The sequence below is a fragment of the Galeopterus variegatus genome, unplaced genomic scaffold, assembly GCF_000696425.1.
Source record: "Galeopterus variegatus unplaced genomic scaffold, G_variegatus-3.0.2 Scaffold194, whole genome shotgun sequence".
Taxonomy (NCBI): Eukaryota; Metazoa; Chordata; class Mammalia; order Dermoptera; family Cynocephalidae; genus Galeopterus; species Galeopterus variegatus.
The window spans coordinates 781,741-795,298 of record NW_007726305.1 but is presented as its reverse complement, the minus strand read 5'-3'; the positions used below and the strand labels follow the sequence as shown (position 1 = coordinate 795,298).

Sequence of the window (13,558 nt, the reverse complement as noted above, 5' to 3'; positions counted from 1 at the left end):
CCTATGATGTAGGTAGGTCCCAGAGGTGCAATCAGTGACCCAGAGGCAACAGAACTTATCAACAGTGAAACTGTCAGCCAGAATGGGAGCCAGGACTTAGATTCAAGCCTGCTGCTTCTTTCCTCCTTCCTTCCCTAGTCCATTTCCTTCAGCTATACCTGATCACTTTAAAGATGAGTAAACCAAGACTCAAAGAAGAGAAGTCGCTTTTATTAATTTCCAGAGCAAGTTAGCAAGAAGACTTCAATCCTCAACAACCAACATAAATGGCAAGAATTGGCAAAAGGGTGGTGACAGCACCGAAAACAACTTAGTGGAGACTGCTAATCTGCACCTCAGTTTCCATTCTCTTATCTTTCCTTTTTAGTAATAGAACCACCTAGGTTTCAGCTGAGCACATTGCTGTCTCACCAGAGAGTACATTTCCCAGACTTTCTTGCAGTTAATTATGGCTACATGAATAAGTTCAGGACAATGCGGTATGAGAGAAAGTGATGTATACAACTTCCAGGTCATCTTTTACAGAAAATGCTTCTGACCCTTGACTTCTTTCTCCCTTCTTGATAGCTGGGAATGGCAACAACTGGAATGGGCATATTAGTCCCAGATGAAAGCAACTGTTGGCTAACCCTGAACTGCTCATATCTATACTATTATGTGAACAAGAAATAAAATTCTATCTTATTTAAACCACTCTGTTTTGAACTTTTTCTGTATCTCAATGAACACAATGTCATTGTGTCAAGGAACAGCCAAGCAAGCATTCAATCCCTTGAGTAAATCTCTATGAAATTTAAGCCCCAGGATAGGTACTTCCAGCTAACCAGAGGAAGGGAGGCAAAGATTAAGTGGATGAGGGTGTGGGCAAAGTCTTTTACTTCAGCCCCACAGTATATAAATATAGAAGGAGCACTGAGCTGGAATTCAGAAGACCTGCATTCTACTTTCCCAGATTTGTTGGTAGCATATTATGTGACCCTAGACAATTGCCTCTTCATCTTAGAGTTTCATTGTCTTCATCTGTACAATAACCCTCTGAAAGTGTAATCTCTCCTTTTCTGAAATCTTACCTGTCCTTCTCAGACTGGTTGTGCCATTCCAGTTCCCAGTCCCTGTCAGGGCAATAGTCCCACTCCACCTCTTCTGCCATGATGTAGTAGATTCTTGCACCTTGGTAGCGCTGGCGAGGGGTGGCTTGGTGGCTGGGACACTGGGAGACATTATATATTGCCTTCATCCCTGCTTCTCGATGGCTGCCCGCCTGGCAGTAAATCTCAAATGTCCCTGAGAGAAGATTGGAGAGCAAAACCTGACTCAGAATACCCCTGGGTAGTACATGGGGGATTTCCTGCCTCCTCCTAGGCATACTGAAGAGAGTGGGCAGTCTCAGATAAAGCTCTTCTATGCATTAGAGAAAAGAGTATTACAAGTTTATTGGGAATAATGAGCACAGAGATTAAGAGTTCCACTATCCGGGTTTGAAACAAAACTCTGTCACTAGAATGACTAACTCCTCCCTGTTTGCCCAAGGTGTTCCTAGTTTTAGCACTGAAAGTCCCATATCTCTGAAAATCCTTCAGTTCTGGACAAAATGGGATTATTGGTAACCCTATGTGTCACTTATTAGCTATACAGCCTTCTGGCAATACACCTCTGTATGTTTCAGTTCCCTCATCAGTAAAATGAGAATCATTTTACTTACTTCATTTGGCTGTTGTAGAATTAAACCCAACAATGTGTATACAGTGCTTAGCACAGTATATAGTAAACGTTTTATAAGTAAACCTATAAAGAAGTAAATAATGCTGTAATAATTACTATTACAAGAAAGGCATTGACCAATTGTCTCAGTTGTCTCCCTTTTTAACCAAGTACCAAAGAAATAAAGGTGGGCTTAAATAGATTAAAAACAAACAACAACAACAAAACCTTCTTGATCACAAGGATGCTGATATAAGAGAGCTTTGGAAGGGCCCTTCCTAGATTTTTACAATTTAATGTTCAGATATCAATCTCGAAAGTCTGTGTTGTGGAGCTGCCTGGACCTGATCTCAAGCTCCAGGTTTCTATGTCAAGGACACTCAGGCTCAGAGAATGTTGATCAAGAGAAGCTAACGTTCTCAGAACATTACTCTCATTGTTCCTTTTCTTTGCTGCCCATTGCCTATCCCATCACTACAAACTCTTCTTCCTGGCTTTCACAGCCTTCTGTGAGCTAGCCCCAAACTCAACTGGTGCCCCAAATAAATCTATCTCTGACTTCCCCTCTCACATATCTCATTCCTCCTTGGAAGTTTCATTCATGTTGTTACCACCTTTCTGGAATGTACCTGCCCACCCCACCCCCCAAATATCTTTGAGAGCCACCTCATTTTTCAAGACCCAGTTCATAGTTCATCACTTCCAGAAAACCATACCTGACTACTCTGGCCTAAATTGGCCTCTACATTTTTGGCCACTCACTCCCAATGAACTTTATATCTAAACCACATGGTTAAGGACTTAGTGCTCCTCTCTTTAAAAATGTCCCTTCTGGTAAAGAAGGGGTCCACTCTTTTTTTCGTACCTACTTCCCAACTCTTCTATTTCCCTTACCCCCACAACTATCCCATTAACAAATCCTACCGGCTCTTCCTTCACAATTATCCTTTCATTTCCACTGCCACTTCCTTAGTTCAAGCCACCATTGTCTCTTTCCTGGAAAATTGCAGTAGCTTCCCAACTGTCCTCGCTGCTGTTTCTTCTACCCTCTCTAACCATTTTCCACACAGAACCTAGGGTGTTCTTTAACAAATATAATCTAGAACACATTGCCCACTTGCTTCAAATACTCCACTCATACTCAGAATAAAATCCATGCTCCTGACTATAGTCTATTGGTCCTACATAATATGACCTTTACCATCCTCTATGAACTAATGTCATGTCAGTCTTCCTCTAGATCACTACACCCCAACCATACTGACTTTCTTTATGACCCTTGAATAAGCCATACCTGTTCTCACCTTTGGGCATTTGCACTTGCTGGTCTCTCTGCTTAAAATATTCTGTTCAGAAATCTTCATATACCTTCCTCCTCCTAATTATTTACATCTTGGCATAAATATCACATTCTCAAAGAGGCCTTCTTTGAACATCCTCTCTGAAGTAATATCCCCATCATTTTATGACATCACTGTATTTGATTTCCTTCATGACATGCATCACTATCTAAAATTTTCTTATTTTATTTTTGTGTTTATTTAGGATATCCCTTGAGAACAGAAATCATGTTTGTCTTGTTTACCTCTTTACCCTAGTCTTAGCACACAGAAGTTATGCAATAAATGTGTTCAGTGAATGAATGAGTGTGCAAAGGGGTAATTGTATACACTGTTAAAAAGTTAAGAGTCAGGATCTCTGGTGTGGAGAAAAATGTTTGATGATCACTTGAGGGGATGGGAACAGGTAGAAGACATTCTGAGAGAGTCATGTGACCTTGGGCTAGACACATTATCTGAATTTTCTCATATAGACACATGTCCAAGCCACTTCTTTTTCAACACTCTAATACCTTTGGCTTCTAAGTCTCCTCCTACCTCTTTGAATAATCTTTTGCTTTCTTTTCATTCTAGCTTCTCTTCTACCTCCTATCTCTTTAATGTTGATTCTTGCCTTAAATTTTATTTCCTATCACTCTACATGCTTATGGACTTTAACTATGAGAATAGCCAAGTTTCTCTCTCTAGCCTGGATTTCTCTTCCAAACTTTGGATTTCTACCCACAATCACCTACTATGAAATCCCTGCCACTTAGATTTCACCAGGAACTTAAAACTTAATGTGGCCCCAAATGAATACTTTATTACCCAAACCTTATCACCCTGCCCCTCCTTCTGTGTTTGCTCATTTGGTTACTGACACTGCTATCCACCTACTGCACAAGCTGGAAAACTCAGGAGTCCTTTCTTCTTGCTCATACCCTCAGCAACCTCTTGTCATTTCTTTCCCAATATCCTGTAAGCCCTCCATCCCCACTGCACCCACCCATTTTCAGGTCCTTATCATTTCTTTCAAGAGCCTTCTGTTGTGCCTCCCTCGTTCTGGTTCCTTCTGACTCAAAGCCGTTATCCATACTACTCTGTTGTAAACCTACAACAGTGAAAATCACATCCTGTCTCTCATCATCTTAATAAAGGAAACAAAACTTTTGATGTTTTCTCATAACCTGGAAGATAAAGTCCTAACTTCTTAGGAAGGACCTTCCTCTTTTTCTAACTGGGTCTTTAGCTATTTCTTATCTCTCTTATGCCCTACATGTTGGTGTTCCTCAGCAGGAGTGCTATTAGCATTTCGGATGGTATTATTCTTCATTGTTTAGGACTGTCCTACGTATTGCAGAATGTTTTAGCATCCTTGATTCCCACCCTCTAAATGCCAGTATCATCGCTTCCACACCCCAGTCATTGTGACAACTAAAAGTACCTCCATCTTACTTTCTCTCTTAGCTCCCACTTATGAGTGAGTACATGCAGTATTTATCCCTCTGTGCTTTGATTATTTCACTCAACATAAGTTTCTCTGAGCTGCTGCAAAAGGGAGAATTTCATTCATTTTATGGCAGAGTAGTTTTCCATGATGTATATATACCACATTTTCCTTATCCAATTGTCCATCAATGGACATTTAGGTTGGTTCCATATCTTGGCTATTTTAAACAGAGCTGTGATGAACTTGCAGAGGGAGAGAGCTTATCTACGGATACAAAGCGGAGTGGTGAAAAGGGGAATGGGGAGGGAGGTCGGGGATAATTGGGTAGAGGATAGGGGGTATAATCACAATTTGTAGTAATGGGCATGCTGCCAGTATGAATCTGGCCATTACATCTTGGGCATAAGTGGTGACAATCAGCTTTGTATCTCATGAATATTCATAACCAATAAAAAAGTACTATAAAAAAATAAATTTTTTAAAAAGTACCTCCACATTTCCAAACACCTCAAGTTGAGAACTCAAATCATTCTATTCAATCTTCTCTAGGTAAATGCTGCTTCCAAGCCACTGGCCATATGGTTCCTACTGCTTTTTATGCCCTCTTTACCACCCACCCCATTTCTTTGCCTGATGACAGTTTACTCATTTTAAAAGCTTAGTCTGAATGTCTGCTATTCTAGCAAAGCTTTACTCCACAAGTCGGACAGAATTTGTCACAGCTCCCTGTATGTTACCACAGCTCTTAGCAGATAGCATCATCATAGACTTGTGAATACTGTTTACATTCATATTGCCCTTTCGCATTAACAGTGACCTGCCTCATTTATATTCACATCTCCAGAACCTAAACCAACATGTGAAAGACAATAAATCTTTACTATGTTTGGGGAAAGTGCGATAGAAAAAGATTTCCTTCTAGGGCACAAGAGGGGACAATCAGCCTTGTATCTTATGAATATTCATAACCAATTAAAAGATAGAAAAAGAGAGAGAAAATAAAAAGAAGCAAGGGAAAAAAGAAGAAGAGAACAGAGGAATACAATAAGAGAGGGGGAAAGATACAGAACAAAGGAATGGAAAATAGAAGAAAAAAGGTAAACAATAAGAAATAAAGAAAAGAAAAGAAGATATAGTAAAGGAACAGAAAGAAAAAAGGGAAGGGAATGAGAATGAAAATAAGTGAAATGAGATTATCCCAAAGGGAATCTATCAGTTACAATATTCTATTATTCAGGATCTCTTCGGAAAGAGGAAAGAGTTTAAAAGGTCTGGAAATACAAGTGTAAAACAAAAAGGTTTGTGCTTTTGCTACTAAGAAAACAAAAATCTTGACCCAGAGTAGTTTTTCAAGACTTTATTCTTGTAACGTCATTATCCTCCTCTCTTTCCAGAGCTCCCATCGGAATTTTTTAAAGTCATATATGGCCATCCTCTTTGGGCCTCGGTATGGCACAAAAATAATTTCATACATCCAAAGTAGGAGTGAGGTATGGGGAGACATATACAATTGGCTCAGGAGCCTGGCTGGTTTTGCCAGAACAAAATTAAACCTAGGATTTGGCTTTGGGGTTAGGACTGGAGAGTAGGGTCTTATTCAGAAGTTCCCCACTCCTGTCTCAGTGCTAGCACTTGTTCCTCCTGTTTCTTTCAGCTCCATTAACTGATATTTCTGATTTGCCAACAACTCTCCCTGATCAAGAAAGTATCTCAGGTAGATTAGAGACCAACTTTATGTCAAGTGTTTGTCAAACCCAGTGCCAGGCTGAAATTATTAAATTGTTGAAGAGACTTGTTTTGTTTAAGGATTGTTTTCCTAAATATGAATAGAATTGACAGAACAGAAATAAAAGTTTGTCAGGAACTGTGTGGAACTGACAAGTTTTTCTTAGAAACACTATTGACACTTACTGGATGGAAAAATAATACGCCCTAAGGACTGTGAAGAAAAAAATACTGCTATAACATGAAATGTTAGAAATAGATGGAATCAACTTGCATGTCCCTGATGATTAGTGATGTTGAGCATTTTTTCATATACTTGTTGGCCATTCGTATGTCTTTTTTTGAGAAATGTCTGTTTCTCTTTGCCCATTTTTAATTGGACTATTTGTGTTTTTTAGTGTTAACTTGTTTGAGATCCTTGTATGTTCGGGATATTAATCCTTTGTCAGATGTATTGTTTGCAAATGTTTTCTCCCATCCTGTAGGTTGTCTATCACTCCTTTGATTGTTTCCTTTGCTGTGTAGAAGATTTTTAGTTTGATATAATTCCATTTGTTTATTTTTCTTTTGTTGCTTGTGCTTTTGAGGTCTTATCTCACCCCAGTTAGACTGGCTACTATCAAAAAGACAGAAAATAAGAAATACTGGCAAGGATGCAGAGAAAGGGAAACCCTTATACACTGTTGGTTAGACTGTAAATTAGTGCAGACATTATGGAAAACAGTATAGAGGTTCCTCAAACAACTACAGATAAAACTGCCATAGGATCCAGCATCCTGCTGTTGGGTGTATACCCAAAGGAATGGAAATCATCATGCAGAAGGGATACTTGCAATCTCATGTTTATCATGGCTCTATTTACAACAGCCAAGATATGAAACCTACCTAAATGTCCATTAATGGACAACTGGTTATGGAAAATGTGGTATACATACACAGTGTAATACTACTCAGCCATAAAAAAGAATGAAATTCTTCCATTTGCAGCTACGTGGTTGAGTTTGGAGAAAATTATGTTAAGTGAAACAAGCCAGGCATAGAAAGAAAAATGCTGCATGTTCTCACTTATAAGTGTGAGCAGAGAGAGAGAGAGAGAAGGATGGAGGGAGGAAGGAAGGGAGAAAGGAAGGGAAGAAGGAAGGAAGGAAGGAAGGAAGGAAGGAAGGAAGGAAGGAAGGAAGGAAGGAAGGAAGGAAGGAAGGAAGGAAGGAAGGAAGGAAGGAAGGAAGGAAGGAAGGAAGGAAGGAAGGGAGGGAGGGAGGGAGGAAGGAAGGAAGGAAGGGAGGAAGGAAGGAAGGAAAGAAGGAACACAGCTACAGAGAGGGAAAGTGATAAGACCAAAGTTACATAGCAAGTTAAGAAAGAGCCTGGCCTAGAGCTCCTTTGTTCTGAATCCTGGTCTGAATCTGTTATAGCAACACACACACACACACACACACACACACACACACACACACACACACACACACACACACAACAGAAGTGGGAGAGTTTGCAGAAATCTTCACAGAATATCAGAGTTGAAAGTGTTTATATGTACATCTCATCAACCTCCTTTCCAATGCAAAGACTGTATCTATAAAATCCCTATGTGGCCAAGTCCACCCTCTGCCATATAAGAGCTGCCCCGAAGCTGGGCAACATCTTGACTTCTCTTCTGTTGTTCCAGAAAAGAGCTTCCTCACACTTCTACTCAGTCTATTCTGTTTGCAATAGAGTAGAGAATCAAAAAAACTAGGACATGGAGAGCATAATGAAGAGAGAGAAGACCAAAGTGTTTTGAAACCTTCCCCAGCATCCTCAGCACACCTTTTCTTTTCTCTTCACCAGCCCTCCCTCCTCCCCACCCCAACCTCAGCCCCAACCCCATACCAAACAAAGACTCTGAGTCTAGGGCTAGCTGCCAAGGCACTTACCAGGGTTGTCAGGCTGCATGATGGCTGTAACAAAGGTGTGAGGAAAGAGCATAGCTGCACCCTTCCTCATACCCTGAAGCTGCACAGTGTTGCCCTGGAACATGACTCCATGCACGTCTGTCTCTGTGCCCAGGCCAAGCAGGTGCCAGACCACCGTGTCACCCTTGCACATGTCCAGCCTGGGCAGGTTAGAGAACAGAAACCCATTAATGGCTGGAAAACAAAAACACAAGACAAGATGGGGAGATGAGACCAGACTATTCAGGCACTGGCCAGCAGCATGAAATCAGCTTTGTGTTATGGTTTCCCACAACTCGAAATGAGTCATCCTCAATTCCTCTGCCTTCTTCTCTAAGCCATTTTCATTTTACTCATGAAGATCCCTGTCTTTGTGGTGAGGACCCAACTGGCCTTTCTGGCCTCACCTCCTGCTCCTCCTCCACCATGGTCCACATTCTTGCAACACTGAACTACTCTCCACGATTATAACTCCTACACACACACACACACACACACACACACACACACACGCACACACACAAGTACAAACCTGTCCTATTCTCACTATCTTGAAACTCTTATCCCTGGCACCACACTCCCCAGTTCTCTCTCATCTCTGATTGTTCCTTCTCCATCTTATTTTCATTCTCCACCCCTTTATAAAGTGTTGGGGTTCCCCAGGGCTACATCCTTAGAATTCAATCTGTCCCCTCTTCATCGTCACTGCTGCTTCCCTGCTTCTGGCGCTCATCCTTTCTGGCCTGAACTCCTGCAATAGCCTCCTCCCTGGTACCCCCTACCTGCAGTCTGTTCTCCTACCCTCTCTCACACACACTATTAGCCTGTGAGCTCCATTTGTCTCTGCATCCCCAAGGCTTTAAACATAGTAGGTGCTTAGAAAACACCTGCTGACTTTTCACATACTGTTTCCTCTGCCTTGAATAAACTTTCCTTCTGATCTTTCTATGGCAATCTACTGCTCATTTATCATGCTTCAGCTCAAATATTACCTCATTTGTGAAGCAGTTATTGCTCTGCCTGATATACATGGAACTTTTATCCTGCAAAATTCTGCAATATCACTTACCACAAAGTCCAATGATTTACTTACAAATCTATCTCCTGCACTAGATTGACCTGGCAGGAAGCATATCGTTTTTTCCCATATCTATGTAACTGCCTTAACAACTGGTGCATTGCTAGTACCAATTAGGTGGTCAGTAAATTGAAATTGGAATGAACTTGGCTCACAAGACATACTTTTTCTGGATGATGGAACTAACTGGTGATGGGAACCAAAGACAACACACTCCTTCTTGTCTACCTCCCATATTCCACACTGTTCCTCCCTCCAGCAAAGTACAGGAAGACCTGCTTGAAGGTGACATCTTTTCCATGCCCCCACTTCTGCCAGAATCAGCTTTAATGAGCCATCCCATTTGATAATCCCCTGGAATGCTGATAGAAATATTGCTAATCCCGTGATTCTGCTTCCCCTGCCTATAATGTACTAGTTGCAAACCTATTCAGTCTTTAAACCTCAGCGCAAGCACTCCCTTGTTCCAGAAATCTTTTAATTTCATTAATGTTCTCCTCCTTTGAACTCTTATGTCTCTCAAAAGTGGTTCCACACACTTAGCACTTAATTATAGTCTGTTTTGGACTGTTCCATAATTGTTTCATTGGTGTTACTAGTCTCATCTCACTGAAAATTGCTGGGAGCTCCTTGCAAACTGTGACCATGTCTTGCCATTCATTGACTCACCCACCCACCTACCCTCCTACCCATTCACTTGGTAGTTCTCTAATTCAATCAACATTTACTACGTGTGAGTATAGAGGATAAAGAGATATGCGACATATAATACTCACTTTTAAAGCGATTGTACTTTAGCAGAAGTCAAAAGCCACATAACAAATAACTGCAATTTTGAGGAGTGTACAGAACTTGCTATTAATAATCAACCACATTGTATATTGACAAAATAAAAATTTAAAGGAAAAAAATGTTATAAAAAAAGAAAGAAATGCGTGTTTAATTTTTATGTATGAATATTTTGGATTGTGTTCAGTTATATTTCTCTTATTAAATTTCTTGTTTAATTTTTTTAAAAAATGGTTTGATTGAATAAAATGCAATAGTGTTTCAGAAAAGGGTATTATCCCTGTGTGCTTCGGTGATAAGAAATGGTTACATGAAGGAAGTAGCTTCTGAGTAGGGCCTTGGACAATGGGCAGCATTTCCACAGGCTGAAGGAAGAGATGTAAGAAGAAGCATTTCAAGTGGAGGGCACAGCATGCAAAAGCAAGAAATCAACAAAGCACAAAGTATGTTCATAGAGAGAAAAACAGCCCCACTTGTCTAGAATACGGGGTGAGCAAGCAAGGTAGTGGGAGATAAAAGAGAGGGAGATAAGACTGGAAAGGCATCACCCCAGCTTATTCTTCACACTCTCGAGTGGATTTCATGGGCACAATCCTCATCTCATAATACTTTCTTCCAGTGCCCTCCATACCATGAAACACAGGACACAACACAAGAAGGTGCTAAGTATATGATCTGTTGTCTTAGGTTGAATCCCTCAATCTAGCTCATAGCTGGGACAGAGCTGACCAATGGGGTCAGTGTTTTCAGGGATTGGTCATGATTTTAGTTAGGGTTAGATTTTACTTTGAACTCCTCAGTTGCAGCCCAGGGCCAAAGTACTCCCCATACCATGCATTCGGTTGGAGTCTTGGAAGCCCTTGACATCCTCTGAGAGCAGTCGGGAATCCAACATAGCAGCTGCTTGATTGGCACTGCTGTACCAGCTCTTGTTCTCATCCAACACAGTGAAGAGGAGAAAGAATTCTTTATCCACCCCTTTCTGCAGGTCCAGTGGAAGAAAGCAGAGGGAGGAATGACAACAGTTTCAGCAGTTGTGGACTGTGTAGCTGCAGATCCAAGGACCCCTGATTCTTTGCCATTGCCTTTCCCAGACTTAGTGGCAATCTCATACCTCCTGCCCAGAGCAGCAAGTTGTTGGTAGGCAGTTTTTCCTTAGGTAACCACAAGTTGAAGATGGCAGAAGGAAATCAGAATAAAGAGGGAAGACTGAAGAGGAGAAATGTATTAAAGGGGCCAGGTAAGAACCATAGGATGATCAGGAAGAAGAGGTACAGAACATGATAGGAAAGATCTTGAAGTTACCTGAGGAGAGAAGTAGGGGAAGGTGGCTAGAACAGCAGGGGAAGGCTACAGCAAGAAATGAGAAAATAATAATAATAATTATTATTATTATCACTATTATTATTATTGTTGTTCCAGCTAACATATACTATGTGCTTACTATGTGCCAGACACTGTGCTAAGCACTTGATATGGATTATTTTAATTAATCCTCACAGAAACCCATGGTACCTTCTTTCATTGTTAACCCTTTTTTACAGATGAGGAAACTGAGTCAAAGAGGTTAAGTAACTTGCCCAATATAACACAGATGGAAATGGTGGGTTGGGTATGAAAGAGGAGAGGCAAATATTAAAGCAAATTTAGGGGTTAGGAACAAGGGTTAGGGGCCACTGAGGTGAGAGAACAAAAAAGGTAAAACAAGGAAGAAATGATGATGGGAAAATATGAGTTAGAAAGGAACAGAGGTTTAGAAAGACATGTGTGAGTAGAAAAATAACATGCAAGATCGCATGAGGTCACCAACTATTAATTTCTGATGCAACAGCTTGGATATATTTTTTCTTATTCCCTTACCTCTAGAACCCAGTTCCGTGCTTAACTCCTGTTCAGCAACTCAGCTTCATCCTGCCCCCAGCAGGCTTCCCAGCCAGACACACTGTTCATACCTGCTTGCCATCTGCATCCAAGGCACCAGCCTTGCACACCAGGAGGGGGCCCACCAGGCCAGAATTTGTATCTCTTATGGGATCCACAGCAGAAAAGTACATCCAGGTGACACAGGCAGGATCCTGAGCAGTGGGACCAGCGTGTGGGGGGACTGTCCAGTGGTATATTACTTTCTCAAAGGGTTTGGCCACCAAGCCTGGGTGGGATGAACCTGCAAGGAAAACATGGGACTCTTTAATCACATTGGCTAGAGTGAGGATCATCAGCTCCAAACAGTGGGACAGAGATAATAAGCTACAAAGGAATTTTGGAGCAGCAGCAGCAGCAACATGGAATATTGAAAAGGACCCTGGCCTAGGAGTCAAGAGACTAGAGTTCAGTTTCTGGTTCTACCACTACTTATTATATAGACTGGGGAATTTAAAATCGCCTAGGTTTCAGTTTTCCAAAATTGTAGATTCTCTGGTTTAAGAGGGACTTTAAGACTTATTTGGAATACCCCTCACTTGAAAATATACATTAATCTCCTCTTACATCTCTACTTCTGCTTAAAACTCTACAGTGATGGGAGACTCACTACCTGTCATCATAGTCCATTTAATCTTTGAACAGCTCTGGTTGTTAAACACTGATTCCTTTCTCTATGTATGTATGTGTGTGTATATATGTTGTGTGTGTGTGTATGAAAAAAACTAAGGCTGTAATTTCTTAAATGGACACAGGACACGGTCTGGTCAAACAATGCATGGAAATTTTTTTTTTTTCACTTTTCAACCATTCATTAGTGAACAAAGAAGTACAAATAAAAGTAGTTAGAAAATTTATTTGCCTATCAAATTAGCAAAGATATTACAAATTATAATAATCAATGCTGGTGAGAAGTAGTTCAAATGGCACCTAAACTTCTTACTCACCTATGAAAAGATGATTGTAAATAGGAATAAACCTTTTGGAAAAAATGTTGACAAAATTTGTCAAAAGCTTTAAAAAGGTTAATGCCCATAAATAAAGTAAGATGTTCAATAGATACTGAAAAGATGTTCAATCTGAAGTAATCAAACAAATATAAATTTTAAAAACAGTGACTTTTATTGATGTTGTTGTTTGCCTACAAGACCGTCGTTCTAACAAAAATTAAAAAGACTACATCAGTGCTGTTGTAAGGAAAGGGGCCCTCTAAGGTACTGTTGATGAAAGTCCAAATTGATGGGATTGCAAATCTCTCCAGAGAGCAATTTGAATGCAGGTACGCAAATTTTAATGTGTGCATCGTCTGACACAGCGATTCCACATCTTAAAAATATATTCTGAAGAAATAACTTCAAGGGGTTGTAGTTTTTAAGTCTTCTTCCCCCCCCCCCCCGGTTTTTGTGTGTGTGTGTGTGTGTGTGAATTTATTTATTTATTTTTAGCTTCCACCAATAAGTGAAAACATGTGGTATTTCTCTTTCTGTGCCAGACTTGTTTCACTTAATATAATTCTCTCTAGGTCCATCCATGTTGTTGCAAATGGCAGTATTTCATTCGTTTTTATAGCTGAGTAATATTCCATTGTGTAGATATACCACATTTTCCGTATCCACTCATCCGATGATGGACATTTGGGCTG

General features: G+C 40.5%; 1 protein-coding gene across 2 annotated transcripts in view; it reads right to left on the bottom strand.

The window, feature by feature from the left end:
* Nucleotides 1-13,558, bottom strand: part of HEPH (hephaestin) — a 111,367-nt gene that overhangs the window by 73,848 nt on the left and 23,961 nt on the right. For both annotated transcript variants that reach the window (XM_008565059.1, XM_008565063.1), the window contains exons 9-12: nt 11,949-12,160; nt 10,828-10,978; nt 8,112-8,324; nt 1,071-1,284 (exon numbers count right to left, since the gene is read on the bottom strand). In XM_008565059.1, coding sequence (XP_008563281.1) covers nt 1,071-1,284; nt 8,112-8,324; nt 10,828-10,978; nt 11,949-12,160 — 790 coding nt within the window. The remainder of the gene's footprint in view (nt 1-1,070; nt 1,285-8,111; nt 8,325-10,827; nt 10,979-11,948; nt 12,161-13,558) is intronic.